This window comes from Mustela lutreola, chromosome 7 (assembly GCF_030435805.1).
Source record: "Mustela lutreola isolate mMusLut2 chromosome 7, mMusLut2.pri, whole genome shotgun sequence".
NCBI classification, from domain to species: Eukaryota; Metazoa; Chordata; class Mammalia; order Carnivora; family Mustelidae; genus Mustela; species Mustela lutreola.
The window spans coordinates 59,999,022-60,015,022 of NC_081296.1; the positions used below are offsets into that span (position 1 = coordinate 59,999,022).

Below are 16,001 nucleotides of genomic sequence, written 5' to 3' on the forward strand. Positions count from 1 at the left end.
TTATCACTTTTACTTTGCAGTTTCCAAAACGTTACTGCCATCAACTCATCTTTTCTTCTTTGTCCTTATAGGTTTTATGCCTTTAAAAACCCTTTACTGTCATGGTGATGAGGTTTCAGGGAAGCGTAGAAGTAAATGCTTAAGTTTAGACCATTATCTTTAATTAAAAGTCCCCCTTTCTTTAAGAAAGAAAAGCTTACCTTGTGCAAAAGATCTTTTATGATCCCAGCTTCTGTCTTTCCAGCTTCACTTTTTATTTTGCTACAGTCCACCTCCAGCCTAAGCTCCAGTCACATGCATCTTCTTAAGAGATTGCCAAACAAGCCATGTTGCTTCATGCCTTTCAGTTCTGCACATGCTATTTTGTCAATGTGCTATTTGTCCTTTAAGTCTCTGCTCAGTGAAGCTTTGCTGATTCACATGACTGCCCCTCTATTGGAGTGTTTATTGTATTACTGCAATTATTTATTTCTTAAAAAGTCTCATCCTAAAGGTTTTTTAATCTGGGGGTGCAGCTGGAAGGGATGCCCATGGATTAATGGCAGGAAATCTCAGAATACCCTGAAATTATTTGCAAATTTTCATGTTTGGGCGTATTTTTGGAAAATTCTCTAAGGCAGATTTTCTTCTAAGAGTGTACATCAGAAATGCTGTGGAGCTTTTTAAAAATATAATTGCTTTGGGCTTCACTCCAGAGCCCTGCTGAGGTATAAGTTAGGGGCCAGAGGATATATTTTCTAAAAGCTTCCCAAGCGATTCTTTGGAAGAGCATCTCTGGTCTGTCATCTTCATTATTCTGGGGCTTGGCATATAGTGAATGCTCAGTAAACATTTTAAAAAGGAATGAGGGAGGAATTTGTGTTCAGGTCATGTCCTGAAATAAATTTCCTGTGTGAAACTTGAATCCAAGTGGGGGAATCACTAATTTATTGTTATATAAAGGAAGTAATAGTATCTATTTTCCCTTCTTTGAGATAATTGAACGAATGGGAAATGGTGAATTGTTTTTTCAAAGGTAGAGGAAAGCTTTGGAGACCTTACTGCAAGAATGAAAGAAAAATTTAAGGATCAGGCATAAAACTAGTCAGATATATTTAGTTTGATTTTTGTTCACCTGCTGCTTATAGTTGTATTTTTTTAAGATTTTATTTATTTATTTTACAGACAGAGATCACAAGTAGGCAGAGAGGCAGGCAGAGAGAGAGGGGGAAACAGGCTTCCTGCCAAGCAGATAGCCTGACTGGAGCTGAAGGCAGAGGCTTTAACCCACTGAGCCACCCAGGCGCCCTGCTATAGTTGTATTTGAATCAGTGATTTGATTCTAAAACTAGGCTTCTATACATTTGGGTGTCATTGATATATACTATTTATACCTGACTTCATAACCTCTAAATTTAAATTTAATATATGGCCAGTGACATAGATAATGGGGAGATTGACATGTTGCATTGGCAAAAAATACCTCATATTATTTTTAACTGATTGCAAATAAGGAATGCGAACAGGAGCCTAATTTTCTGCAATGCCCGGCCTTGTGTTTCCTCTGTTTAAGGTTTTAAAACATGTATAAATTAAAACTATGTTCTCTGCTTTACTCATAAACCTCTTTTACATAGTGTTGTATTTTTGTCTGTTAATGATCAGGCTCTTTTGCATTTTGTACTTACCATTTCTTATTTTTGTTTTGCTGTTTAGGTATTTAAGAGATTATGGCATCTGAAGCCCACAATGTTAAAAAACGAGGCTTTTGTAATAATATTGAGGATCATTCCACTGATCTTCCTAGAAAAAGGATCTCTAATTTTACTAATAAGAACATGAAGGAGGTAAGTGCATGGCTTCTAGGTAATGGATAAGACAGTATCTTAATCTTTTCATGCTACAGCAGAATACGATAGACTGGGTGACTTACAAACAAAAGAAATTTGTTTCTCACAGTTCTGGAGGCTGGGCAGAAGTACAAGATAAAAGCTCTAACCAGTTTGGTTATCTGGTTAGAGCCTCTTTCCTGGCTTATAGTTGGCTGTCTTGTATGCTGTGTCCTCACATGGTAGAAGGGGCAAAGAGCTCCCTGGGGGCTCATTTATGAGGGCATCATCCTCATGACCTAATCCCCTCCTAATATCATTCATTTTGGGCATTAGGATTTCAGTGTGAATTTTGAGGAGACATTAGTCATTCAGTACATCATAGATAGTTTAAACTGTTAAGTCTGTAGATAGTTTTGGTTGAATTATTTAAATAGTAGGAAGATGATAATTTGCTTAATCTCCCAGAATTAAGTAGAATTAATGAAATATTGAAAACTTTATATTCCAAAAACTCTAAAGACTTTATGGACAGTATGCTGTTTTAATATGATACCATTTGAATATTGTAGTTTAATTCTGAAGAGGACTCTCAGAGGTGCTTTTGTTCACCTTTGCAAGGCTCATTCATGCTGATATTTCTTTTAAATGATATTAAAAGTCAAAACACTTATTAAGTACCATGTAAGTAAAATATATGACTAGTGGCATGGAAAATAGGAAGATGGTTATGTTGGTTTGTCAAATATACCTATGCACAGTGGTGTTTACAGACTGAAACTGCTGCTTTAATCTGAAAAATTTAACTATGGAATTTCAGATTTGTTGATATCAGTCACAGAATTTACATAGCTTCACAGAAGAACCTAAATATGCTGTTAACTATCTAGTTTTATTTTTCAGGTTAAGAAATCTCCAAAACAGTTGGCTGCTTACATAAATAGGTAAGACTTCTTTTTTTTTTTTTTTTTAAATTTTTAATTTTTTATAAACATATATTTTTATCCCCAGGGGTAAGGTCTGTGAATCGCCAGGTTTACACACTTCACAGCACTCACCAAAGCACATACCCTCCCCAATGTCCATAACCCCACCCCCTTTCTCCCAACCCTCTCTAGGTAAGGCTTCTTTAAAGTTTGTGGGAAGCAGAAGTATTGAAAGTTAGGTAAGAATGAAAAAGAGTGGGAAAAAATAAGTCTTCTCTTTTATTATAAGTAACTTATTGTCAAATAATTCCATTGTGCCAGTCACAGTGGAAAACACATCAGTATTTCTCTAATCCTTACAACAATCCTAGTAGAAAGGTATCATTGTCCCTAATAGTTGATGAGAAAAACTAAAGATTTGTGATTTGTTCAGGGTCATACAGCTAGATAGTGGTAAAAATGGCATTCAATCCCAGATCTTTTAAACTCTAAAAGCACTTTCTACTAAACTACTTGTTCTTAAAATGGATCGGAGACAGTGGGGTTCCCTTTCAGGTAGTTAGGAGGTCAAGACAATATTCATAACAATAACATTAATTCACTTTCCTCATTTGCACTCTTACAAATAGAGTTTTCCAGGGGCTACATGATATTTGTTAGTGGATTGAATGCAGAAGCAGATATGAGAATCAAGCTGTCTTAATTAAATATTAGAGATTTTGTACAAATGTAAAAAACGGTGCCATTCTTCTTACTATATTTTATTTTGGAAAACAGGGTTTTTTTGGCAAAATATTCTATGTTATTATGTAATAAGGTTATTATTTCTTAAAAGAATCAGTAAGTTTCTTGAGTGATACAGTAAATATCAGTAGATATTGCCCACATAAAAATATTCTTTTGAAACCTCAATTTTTAAGAGTTACAAGGTATCCTGAGGCCAAAACATTTGAGAATCACCATATGAAACTGTGAGGTTTGCTCTGTTGTGTTTTATCTTCTGTAAACAAATTAAATATACTTAAGTTTAATCAAAATAAGTATTCTTGGGACACCTGGGTGGCTCAGTCAAGCATTTGCCTTGGGCTCAGGCATGATCCTGGGGTCCTGGGATCAAGCCTGCAGCAGGCATCCTGCTTAGTGGTGAATCTGCTTCTTCCTCTCCCTCAAGCCTTCCCTCTACTCATGCTCTTGCTCCCTCTCTTTTTCTCTTTCAAATGAAAAAACAAAAAAATCTCTAAAACATATATGTATACTCATATTTGCACAATTCAAATATATTTCATTTTTTAAAAAACCTGGTTATTATGCTTCTTGGTTTAGTTTAGTACAAAGTATCCAGATGATTTGTAATTTTTTCCTTTTTATTTTCCTCTATGATCTAAGAGTTAACATTTTTAAAATTTAATTTACTTCTAATTTTAATGGATTGTGATCACAAAATGTGGCCTATTAAATCTTTCTGCTTAAAAAGTTGTAAAGGTTTTCATGTAGTTCTTTTTCATTTAAGCAAATCAATTCTTCTTACAGAACAGTTGGACAAGCTGTGAAAAGCCCAGATAAACTACGTAAGGTGATCTATCGCAGAAAGAAAGTGCATCATCCTTTTCCAAATCCTTGTTACAGAAAAAAACAGTCCCCTAGAAGTGGGGGCTGTGACATGGCAAATAAAGAAAATGAACTGGCTTGTGCAGGTCACCTGCCTGAAAAATTACGCCATGATAGTCGAACATATTTGATTAACTCCAGTGATTCTGGTTCTTCACAGACAGAAAGCCCATCATCAAAATATAGTGGGTTTTTTTCTGAGGTAAGTAATTTAAATGAACTTAATTTTAATCCTGTTATACTACTCGCTTTTTTGTCATATTCTGCTAGCAGAGTCATTCATTTCCTGTTGAATTCAGACTAAGTGATTCTAATTCCCTGAGATAGTTTTCTAGATTAACCAAATTTGAATCAGTAGTTACTCCATTTCACTGAGTTAGTGATATCTGAGATGGAATGAAATGGTTGACAAGCTGCTATAAATATTCAGAATGGCAAGTTGGCCAGTAGAAATTTAAAGGAAAGGAAAATAAGAAATCTGCACTAAAAAGTAGACCACCAAAGCCAGTTATCCAGGAACAAACGATTTTCTTGGCTCTCGGAATTGCCATTGGAAACTTTGTTCAGGCAAACCTGCTAAGGTTTGCTGCTCTTCTAGCTCAGGTGAAATTAGTTGTTCGAACAGGCTCAAGGGAATTTGGGGGGTGGGCAGGTTTGAAAGAAATACTCTAAAACTGGATTGTAATGATGGTTGTATAATTCTGTAAATTTATTAGAAATCGTATTACATACTTTCAGTTGGAGAGTTTTATGATATAAAACCTCAAAATTTTTTTAAAAAATGATCATTTGAAGGAATAGTTTAGAAACATGAGTTTATAATAATTATTATTACAGATTTATTATATATGTTGTAGAAAATGAACCCAAAGGAAAAAATTATTCATAATCTCAGCATTTGGAAATAACAGTATTAAAACTTTGACATATCTTTTCTCTTTATATTGTACATGTTACTTGATTACTTGATTTTTATGTTTAATAAATTTGGATTTTTTCCATGTAATTAAATAATCCTTCTACAATTTTTTGATGGATACATAATGTTAATTTCTTTTACTATGATTTGCTGAACCTAGTATTGTTTCTATCTGGCATGACAGCTTGAAAAACATTTTCTATGGCATACAAGCAGAAAAATATTTTTTTTAAGATTTATTTATTAAGAGAGTGCACATGTACAAATGAGAGAGGGACGAAGGGAGAGGAAGAGAGAGAATCTCAGGTGGATTCCTGGCTGAGTGCCGAGCCCCACACAGGGCTCCATGTCATGAACTGAGATCATGACCTGAGCAGAAAACAAGAGTCTAAAGCTTAATCAACTTGAGCCGCCCAGGCACCCCAGGGGAAAAAAATACACTTTTTTAAAGATTTTATTTATTTATTTGCCAGAAAGAGACACAGTGAAAGAGGGAACTCAAGCAGGGGGAGTGGGAGAAGGAGAAGCAGGCTTCCTGCCAAGCAGGGAGCCTCTTGTGGCACTTGATCTCAGGACCCTGGGATCATGACCTGAGCTGAAGGCAGATGCTTAACAACTGAGCCACCCAGGCACACACACCCCCCCCACTGCAAATTGGTTTTAATTAAAATGTTCATAGTGCATAGGTGAATGAAAGTGAGCATCACGTTTAGGATAATGATTATGAGTAAGATGAAAGAAAGATGGAAATTTAAATGTTATTAAGTAAAACCATAATAAAATGATGCAAAAAAAAAAGTTGTATTTGCCAGTGAATATGTTCTTACTTGTAAAAATAATATCCTGGAGTAATAGGAAATAATTCCAGGTGAAGTGAAGGAAATGCATATAGAATCTGTGAGAAGAAGGGAAGTAGGGGGGCACTGGGTGGCTCAGTCACTTAAGTGTCTGGCTTTTTGTTTCCACTCAGGTCGCGATCTCAGGGTCATAAGATTGAGTCGTGGGTAGGGCTGCAGGCTCAGGGTGGAATCCGCTTGGGATTCTCTTCCCGTTTCCTCTCCTTCCCCCTTCTTCCCTTCCCCCCTTCCCTTTGTGTATGTGTATGCTTGCTCTCTCTAAAGTAAATAAATAAAATTAAAAAAAAAAAAAAAAGGAACCAGGGACTATTTGATTTAATAGTGAATTAACATGGACCCTAGAGAATAGGATGGTAACCAGACTTAGTGTTAAAGAGAATCACTGTCATGCTTATTCATTCACAAATACATTTTGAGGGCTCCCAACTCTGTAATGCATTCTGCATGCTCTGAGGAATTACATTGGTAGATGTAAAACAGGCAGTGCTCCTACTTTAATGTAGTTAGAGAAGTGACAAGGCCCAACACTAATCAAATAATCAAAGAAACTACATACCCCGAAGAAAAAGAACATACGATTATATAACCCAGAAATCTGGCCTAGATTGGGACCTAAGTTGGTTTTTCAGTTGAATTGAGGGAATAAACATTCTGAGTGCAAATACCTTTAAAACAAACAAAAAAAGCCTCAGCTGTACATTTGAATTAGTGCCATGGTGAGTCATTTTTTTCAAGGTCCCCCTTTTACTTGCTCTCATTTTACTTTGCACTTGCACAAACCTTCCCTAACAAGGCAATTAATAAGTTTATTGATTTTTTTTTTTTTTAAGATTTGTGTATTTTGAGAGAGAGGGCTCATGTGCGTGCAGTGGGAAGAACAGAGGGAGAGAGAGTCTTAAGCAGACTCTGTGCTGTGTAGCCCAACACAGGGCTTGATCTCACAATCCCGATATCGTAACCTGAGCCAAAACCAAGAGTTGGTTGCTTAACCAACTGTGCCACCCAGGAGCTCCTTATCTTTTGTTATTTCATACCTTTTTTACTGACTCACTAGTTTCTGCTCTAAAAACCTAAATCTAAAAATGGTAACATTATCTTGTCAAAATTCAAATACTCATAACCTTTTGACCCAACAGTTCTATGCCTATGTATATATATACCCAAGAGAAGTGAAAACATATGTCCACACAAACACTTATAAACAGATGTTCATAACATTCATAATAGCCCAAAGTGGAAACATTCCAAATGTCCTTCATCTGATATATGGATAAATAAAATGTCATATATTCATACAGTGGAATATTATTTGGGCATTATAAAGGAGTACAATACCAGTATATGCTACACTATGTATAAACCTTGAAAACATTATGCTGTATGAAAGAAGCCACATCAAAAAAGCCACATGTTGGATAATTCAGTTTATATGAACTGTCCAGACTAGGTAAATTCATAGAGACAAAAAGTAGATTAATGGTTGCCAGGGGCTAGAAAGAAGGGAGAATGGAGTTCAGGGTTTCTCTTAAGGGTGATGAAAATGTTGATTTTAAAATTGATTGTGGTGATGGTTGTACAATCCACAGATACACTAAAAACTACCAAATTATACATTTTAAGTGGTTAAGTTTTATGGTATGTGAATTATACCTTAGTCTCTTATTTTTAAAAATGGATCTAGTTGTTCTGGTGCTAAAATTAATCTTACCAAAATGTATGTATAAGTGTACATATTTACATACATAATGATGTTCACTGATGCATAGTTTTAATAGGGAAAAAACACAATATAAATAAATTTTAGTATATAACAACTGGAGACTATATAATTATTTTTTTAATTATGAGGTTGATCTATGCTTTGACATTAAAGTCTTTATAATATATAAGTGAAAAATAAGGTTTTAAAAAACACAGCTATTATAATATTTTAATTTTGTATCTATAATTTATCTGTCTAGGAGTAATTTGGAAGGATGCATACCAGTCTGTTAACTTTGATTACTTCTGAGAAGTATTACTAGATTTTATCTGGGCAGATAGAGATTATTCACTTTTTCTTTGATACAGTTCTGTGCTATTTGAGCTTTTTAGAATAGGAACATATTACCTTATTATATTAAAAAATGACTGAATGAATTTAAATACTGGTCAAAGAACTGAATTTTTGTGGTTCCCTTCCCATGTTATTCAGTATATATTTACCTTTGCCTTTAATCCAGAAAATAAATTAAATCCTAGGTTTGTAGGTGAGTTACAAATAATTTATTTTACAAATTATTGAGATTTTAAAAGAAAATGGTAACAAATAAAAAGTACTGATAAAAAAAATAAACAAGGACCTGGGTGGCTCATTGGTTAAGCATCTGCCTTCTGCGCAGGTCATGATCCTGAGGTCTTGGGATAGAGTCCCACATTGGGCTCTCTGCTCAGCGGGAAGCCTGCTTCTCCCTCTCCCACTCCCCCTGCTTGTGTTCCTGCTCTTGTTGTCTCTCTCTCCCTGTCAGATAAATAAATAATCTTTAAACAAACAAACAAAGTAAACAAGTCCTGGGTGCCTGGGTGGCTCAGTCTTTAAACGTCTGCCTTCAGCTCAGGTCATGATCCCAGGGTTGTGGGACTGAACCCTACATGAGGCTCCCTGCCCATCGGGAAGCCTGTTTTCCCTCTCCCACTACCCTGTTTGTGTTCCTGCTCTTGCTATTTCTCTCCGTCAAATAAATAAATAAAATATTTTTTAAAATAAATAAATAAACATGTCCTAAAATTTATTCAGATCATTTGTTTACTATGTTCAGCTGCAACATTCCTTTTTTGGGGTCAGTAAAAGGAGTCACCTCTGCATAATTTTAAAACAATAATTTAATTGGAAAAAAATGGTTTCATGTCATGTTTCAGTGTGTTTTTTAACAAAGTAGATTACTGCCTTTCAGGTTTCTCAGGACCATGAAACAATGGCACAGGTTTTGTTCAGCAGGAATTTGAGATTGAATGTAGCTTTAACATTCTGGAGAAAGAGAAGTATAAGTGAACTTGTAGCTTATTTGGTGAGGTAAGTGTGACCTTTTATGCTTTTGTTCAGTTAAGTAATTTCCATGTTTTATGTTGAAGTGCCTCTTCTTTTTTGTGTACCAGCTAAAATTCTAAACTTCCTTCATTTAGCTTAAATAGCAACAATATAGTTTGTTTGTTTGTTTGTTTTGCAACAATATAGTTTAAAATACATTTATCACCAGTCTATGAGTAGCCAAAATTCAGAAAACCATCTCTTTCATCATATTGAACAAAGCTATTACCTTCTCTAGGATCCTTATAAGTAAAACTAAGAGATACCAGTTTGGGAGAAATAACCTTTTAAAAATCCCCTTTGAGTCAAAATTTTAAGCATGGCTTTCCTCAGTATATTCAGGTCTCTTCTCAAACATCATCTCTTTTTCTCCCCCTTGAGAGAGAGGGCAGGTGGGGAGCATGGGGAGTGGAGGTGGCAAGCAGGCAGAGGGGCAGGGAAAGAGTCTTTGAGCATGCTCTTTGCTCAGAGCCCCACACGCGGCTAGATCTCATGTTCCTGAAATCATGATCTGAGCCAAAATCTAGAGTCAGATGCTTAACCTGAGCCAACCAGGCATCCCAGTTTTCTAATATTACCTTAATGAGGCCTTCCCTGACCACCTTGTTTAAAAATACTTATTTCTTCACTCCCTGTCTCTCCTGTTTTATTTTTTTCCATACCACTCACCATCAACTTGCTCTGTATATTTTACTTGTTATCTGTCTCTGCCTTCTTCCACACCAGATCCCCACATATACTCTGAAATACAAGTACTGTCTCTTTGTTTACTGCTGCATCCCCAGCACCTGGCTCATCGTAGAGACTCAGATTATTTGCTGAATGAGTAAATTTCTCAAAAGCAGTGTGAAGGTTATAAATAAGGAAATCAGCACTCTAAGCAGTTTTGTACCCACAGGATAGAAGACCTTGGAGTTGTTGTGGATTGCCTTCCTGTGCTCACCAATAGGTAAAAATATTTTCAGAAAAAAAGTAAGTTTAAAGAAGGACAAATGACTTGTTCTTATTTTTACAACTTAGTTTTTATTTTAGTTTACAGGAAGAAAAACAATACATCTCACTTGGCTGCTGTGTAGATTTGTTGCCTCTAGTAAAGTCCCTACTTAAAAGCAAGTTTGAAGAGTAAGTGCTAATGTGGCTCTCAATTCATTTTACTCTTTCAACGTCCTTGATTTTGTTGCTTGTGAGTGCCTGTCACGAGACATGCATGGTTTCTGTTTCCTAGGAGCATATAGCCCAATTAAGAAAAGGAGATGAACTGATTAAAGAGTAATTACAAAAGCATCTATAAACAACTTAAATAAACTACAGCTTTTTAAAGTACCAAAATGGGAAAAATCAGTGTGAATATGTGCTTTTTGAGGTGGGGGCAGAGTGTGTCTTTTTTGTAATGGCTTTTGGGTAAAAACACTTGAATAACAAAATGTCATTTCAGATATATAATAGTTGGTTTAAACTGGCTTCAAGCAGTCATAAAAAGGTGGTGGTCTGAACTGTCATCCAAAACAGAAATTATAAATGATGGGTGAGTATATCTTTAAAAATAAACTCAGTCTAATAAAATATTTTTTTCAGGAAAGTGGTTTGATTAAGCTAGGTTATAATTCTGTTCCATGATCATCATTAAATAAAAATTTATTTTCTTCATTTTCAGAGAAATATTAAATTGAAATAGTGTTCACATATGAAAATTACATATGGAATTTTAATTTCAGAGTCCAGTAACCCCCTCTATCTCTTTTTCTGGCAGAATCTTATACTTCGTTTTAGGACGAAAAAGCACAACAGTGGTTTAACCCTCGTACCTGTTATAATGAGTAAGGGAAAAAAAAAAAGAGATGGCTTTTGGTGGGTTAAGTATTGAGGCACAGGAATGGAAGCATCCTGTATCCTATAGGTCTTTTGACTACGTAAACCTTAACCTGAGAATCCAATGTGGATGATCATAATTCTAAAAATTATACTATAATCATCATACTTTGAATATTGCCTTGATGTGAAAATATGTGGGTATTCTACCAGATGAATCAGATTATCATGAAGCTTCAAAAAAATATCTCCCAGGGTCTTAAAAATTTTCTCTCTAGGCTCTCAAAAATTTCCCACTTCATACCCAAGACCAGGTTGTCCAAATGCTGCTCCAAATGCCTAGTTTTCTTGCCTACTTTTACAAATATGTAATCTTTAATTTCCGTGATTGACAAGTAGTATTTTAAAGAGTTGCTTCATTTCAAATGATACAATTTCTCCTGATAAATACTTGAAAATTTAAAACTGTGTTCATTAAGTGCTATTTACAAAGTCCATGTTCTTATATTTGCATTCTTTTTTCTTTTCTCATAGAAATATTCAGATTTTAAAACAACAATTAAGTGGATTATGGGAACAAGAAAACCATCTTACTTTGGTTCCGGGATATACTGGTAATATAGCCAAGGTAAAAAGTTAACTTAAAAAGTAATGCTTAAAATATCTATTTAAGCTTAATTGAATATTAGAAATAATATATTAGTATTATGCATTTATACATGAAGTCTTTCAAATGTCCAATACAGTACTATTCTAATAAAACCTAAAATCAGTTTCATATTTACAAATGTTTAAGGTCCTCTGGATATGAATATGATTTTGGCAAGGAACACAGGAATTAGCCATTGAATGTGTTTCAGATGCAACTGTGGAAGTGATGTGCTAGAGGGAATTTAATGAACTAGCTCCAATTAGAGATAAGGTTAAGAAGGCATCCAAAAAGAGTGACACTCAGAAAGCAAGGGGTGAGGAATGTAACAAATGCTTTCAGGATATTATTTTTCACTTGGCTTTTGCTAATGTCATGCTTTTGGGACAGTAAATATTCAGATCACAGTATGAATTTGACATTGTTCTTTATTTATTTTCTTAGCTCTTCAAGGAAAAGATATATTGCTAGTTTGGATTTTAATATTTAAACTCCAGAAAACATTGGTAGTTTAAATATAATTGCAGAGGGGAAAAATCACTATTAAAAAATATTTACACCCTTTTACTGGGCATACTGCTATCATAAATGGTCATTAATCAGAAATACACAAGCATTCTTTAGTTTAAAATATACAGTATTCTAAGTAAGAGGTATTGTATTGTGGACTTAGTTGTGAAATTCTCCTTGGATACCTTCAAGAAAAGAAGCAAAAATGATGTATCAAACAAGTATGTGACCACTTATATAATTTTACTCTGTAGAATTCTTAATGATTAAAATCTTATAAACAAATATCAATTTCCCAGTTTTTTGTTGTCATTTTAGTTGTTCTTTCAATAATGAGGGGGAAATGAAGTAAAAGTTGATAGAAAATGAATATAGAGTATGTATTATATATCACCTTGTTCTGGAAGTACCATGCATTCTTGTTAGTAGTATTGAAAATACATTGTCTCCTTAGAAATTTGCTTTCAATTATAATATTTTATAAAGAGAAACTTTATTTTGATTATGACTCTAGATGCCATATTTATTATTGAAGATGGTATTGAGTGATTTTAAAAGTTCTGTGAAGTTTCTTAAATTATGATTAAACCTCTTTTACAGTGTTAAGCCCTCAATTGCAATTTTTCCAGGGTAGAAATCAGAAAGGCTGTCCTCAGGCTGGGCTAGAGTGTATATAGCACTGAAGGAATTGCTGGGAATGATTTAATGATTTTTCTTAGCTATAAAAGCAGAGTTGTTTGATCACAGGAACCAGAACATTCACTCAGCACCTAACAAACATTTATTGAGCATGTGCCATCTGCTAGACACCGTGCTAAACGCAGCTAAAAAAGTTTAGTACGAGGGGCACCTGGGTGGCTCAGTGGGTTAAGCCTCTGCCTTCAGCTCGGGTCGTGATCCCGGGGTCCTGGGATCGAGCCCCACATCGGGCTCTCTGCGCTGCAGGGAGCCTGCTTCCTCCTCTCTCTCTGCCTGCCTCTCTGCCTACTTGTGATCTCTGTCAGATAAATAAAGAAAAAATCTTTAAAAAAAAAAAAAGTTTAGTACGACACATTTTTTACTCTCAGAAGATCATAAGGAAGCTAAAGCAAATTAAGTGATAAAAAGGGAGAAGAAAATGGAGTGTGCATGTATGTATTTACTGTACCAGCTAATGAAGTGTTTTTTGTCTTGTTTTCTAAGGATGTAGATGCTTATTTATTACAGTTGCATTGAGAGACTTCATCTACTAAAGAGCATTTGATTACTCAAAACGTCCCCAGATTTCCAAAAAAAAAAAAAAAAAAGAAAGAAAGTCTCACCTGAGAACTGTGAATTGTGGAAGAGATCAAAACGTTTTTTGTTTTTTGTTTTTTTTAAAAAGCCACATACAAAACCACTAATGAAACCCTAGCAATCTACTTCACATTGAAGTGGAAAAATATCCAAAAGGAGCAGCTTCAACTTCAAAGAGGTGAAAATGCACTATGAAGATTGTTCGTCTTTGCTGCATTTGGGATTTATATGGTTATTTGGTAACATTGTTTAAGAACCACTGGGTCTTAATGCAGTCCTGCATAAGAATATAATTTATACTATGTCAGAAAGAAGACAGGACTTATTACTAGGAATCACAAAAACCAATCATCGTGACTTTTGTGAAGATTGTGTTTTATAAGAAAACACTTAAATGTGTGCAGCTATTTTCTTATTTTGAAAAGACTTTGCAAGTTTAAAATGTCATAGCAAATAATCAATACTAAATATTTGTCCACACTAAGATACTGTGTATACAAAATGCCTTAATTATTAATAAGCCAATGCATATGATACCAATATCTGTTTAAGAAAAATTAAAACCAACCATGCTTCTGGCATGATAAGATCATGGAATTAAATCAGGGGTTTCCACTCATGTAAAATGTTGTTGTTAAAACTATTCCATACCATTTTTAAAACTTGAGAATATTTTTAGTATCTCTGATTTTTCTTTTTGCCAGAATCATTCTGTCATGTATGTATGTGTTATCACTATAGAAAAGAAAAAGGTGAATATGTATTCCTATGAATGCTTAACTAGAAATGTCCATGGAGTTGGCTAATTTATATTCACTTTTTATTGTATATGGAATCCTAATATTTTCAGTTCTGTATCATTTAAGCTTTCTTCATTTGAGTAAATTCACTAAATATTTCTATTTTTTGCTTTTTAAAATTCTGCTTTTGTATCAGTTCTAATTCTTTTTCACTACTTATGTTTTAAAGAATTACATACAATGCTTTAGAACTGTTTACAGTTAGTGCTGACCTTGTGTTCTAAATTCCAACACTTTACATTACTACCTCCTCCAATGGTTGATATGAAATGCCAGCAGACTGTCTGAGGTCTTTTTTTTTAATATCATTCTTAGTGTCAATGAACCCACTTCTGGAATGTCTTAACAGCTGCATATCTTACCTTAAAAGTGATAGAGATTCAAAATACCACTGTTGAGGGTTTGTGCATCATCTCATCTTTATAACTCTGAGAGGCATCTGAGTAAAGATTTTTAGTAATTGAATTTGTTTCCAGAAATCTTACAAGCACTTGAATGTAAATCTTTATTTTAGCATGTATCCAGTTAGCCACTACTGATGTGAATCACAAGCAACTTTTTTGCTTTAAAAATGTTATCTTTCACTGAGTTCTGTTTTTTGTGTAGCTATATTTTATATAGCTATGTATTCCTCACAGCAAACATCAATTTTAATCATTGGTTCTTTTCTTAAGTCTTTAGAATAATTTAAGATTACTGCATTTCTGTGATTTGAGAGTTATTTAAGAAGTTGTTTTTCAGAAGGTGGGAATTTGAATAGTAAACCTGCGTCATCTCTGTGAAACCTTAAGATGATGAAATAGAACCTTTCTTTGTTCCTATTTCTTTAGTTATCACTGTCTTATCTAACACTTTGAACCAGTTAACTCAGTTGGAGCATGGTGCTAATGCGGCTAAGGATGGGAGTTAAATCCTTTTATAGGTCCCTTAACTTTACACACTTACACAGAACTCTTCATAGCTACAGATTGCCACTTCTTGTAGGTATATATCTCGCAATTCAGCTCTTAGTCACAGGGTAGGTGAGGAGTATAGCTTAGCATAAGCTTTTCATCTCAAATGGAAAGACAGCTTAAATGATTGGTATATGTGATACTATAGACTTTTAATCTAATACTTAAATTAAGCATAATAATGTAATATCTAAAATATGTGTCACTATAATTTTCTCTGGGTAAGACCATTTTCTAAATAGTATCTTTTAAAAATTAAATTTCAATAAATTAAGTTTCAGTAAAAATTAGGTACACATACAAATAAAACATAGTACGAAAAGGTGAAATCCTGTTAACACTGAGTTCTTGTGCCTAAGTTTGGGTTTATTAAAGGAAAGTATACTTGGTGCTATACAAGGCAGCAGAGTCTTCAGTTCACATATACTATTCAGTATCACACAACTCCTAATTTCTGTTCTTGGCCTTTGCAGTTTATGTTAGTACCAGTTCATGTTAGTAGTTTCTCAGTTATGAGTTATGCTTAGTATTATTTTTAGTACAATTTTTTGGTAAAAGATGTTAGATAAGTAAATATTGTTAAACACTTCAGTTGCTCTTAAGCTCCTCGCATGCTGTTTAATCAGAACAGTGTTGATTTGATCTCCAGAAAGAACCAAAGAGAGTTTACAAAGTATTTTGGCTGTTGTACTGACCTAGATTAGGATAGTTGCTGTCTGTCATTGCTCATTTGATATTGCGCTGCTAAGCATTATCCAGAACTGAGGGACTACCCAACATCTCTATGCCTTTTTACCTCTTCTACCATCTTAGGTATTCT

The 16,001-nt window shown here is 34.4% G+C and overlaps 1 protein-coding gene across 2 annotated transcripts in view; it reads left to right on the plus strand.

Moving 5' to 3' along the window:
- Positions 1 to 15,049, plus strand: part of KATNBL1 (katanin regulatory subunit B1 like 1) — a 37,138-nt gene extending 22,089 nt beyond the window's left edge. For both annotated transcript variants that reach the window (XM_059181080.1, XM_059181079.1), the window contains 9 exons: positions 1,696 to 1,826; positions 2,712 to 2,752; positions 4,265 to 4,544; positions 9,052 to 9,170; positions 10,084 to 10,134; positions 10,218 to 10,307; positions 10,621 to 10,710; positions 11,529 to 11,622; positions 13,336 to 15,049. In XM_059181080.1, the coding sequence (XP_059037063.1) occupies positions 1,710 to 1,826; positions 2,712 to 2,752; positions 4,265 to 4,544; positions 9,052 to 9,170; positions 10,084 to 10,134; positions 10,218 to 10,307; positions 10,621 to 10,710; positions 11,529 to 11,622; positions 13,336 to 13,368 (915 nt within the window). In that variant the 5' untranslated portion in view covers positions 1,696 to 1,709 and the 3' untranslated portion in view covers positions 13,369 to 15,049. The remainder of the gene's footprint in view (positions 1 to 1,695; positions 1,827 to 2,711; positions 2,753 to 4,264; positions 4,545 to 9,051; positions 9,171 to 10,083; positions 10,135 to 10,217; positions 10,308 to 10,620; positions 10,711 to 11,528; positions 11,623 to 13,335) is intronic.
- The last annotated feature ends 952 nt before the right edge of the window (positions 15,050 to 16,001 follow it).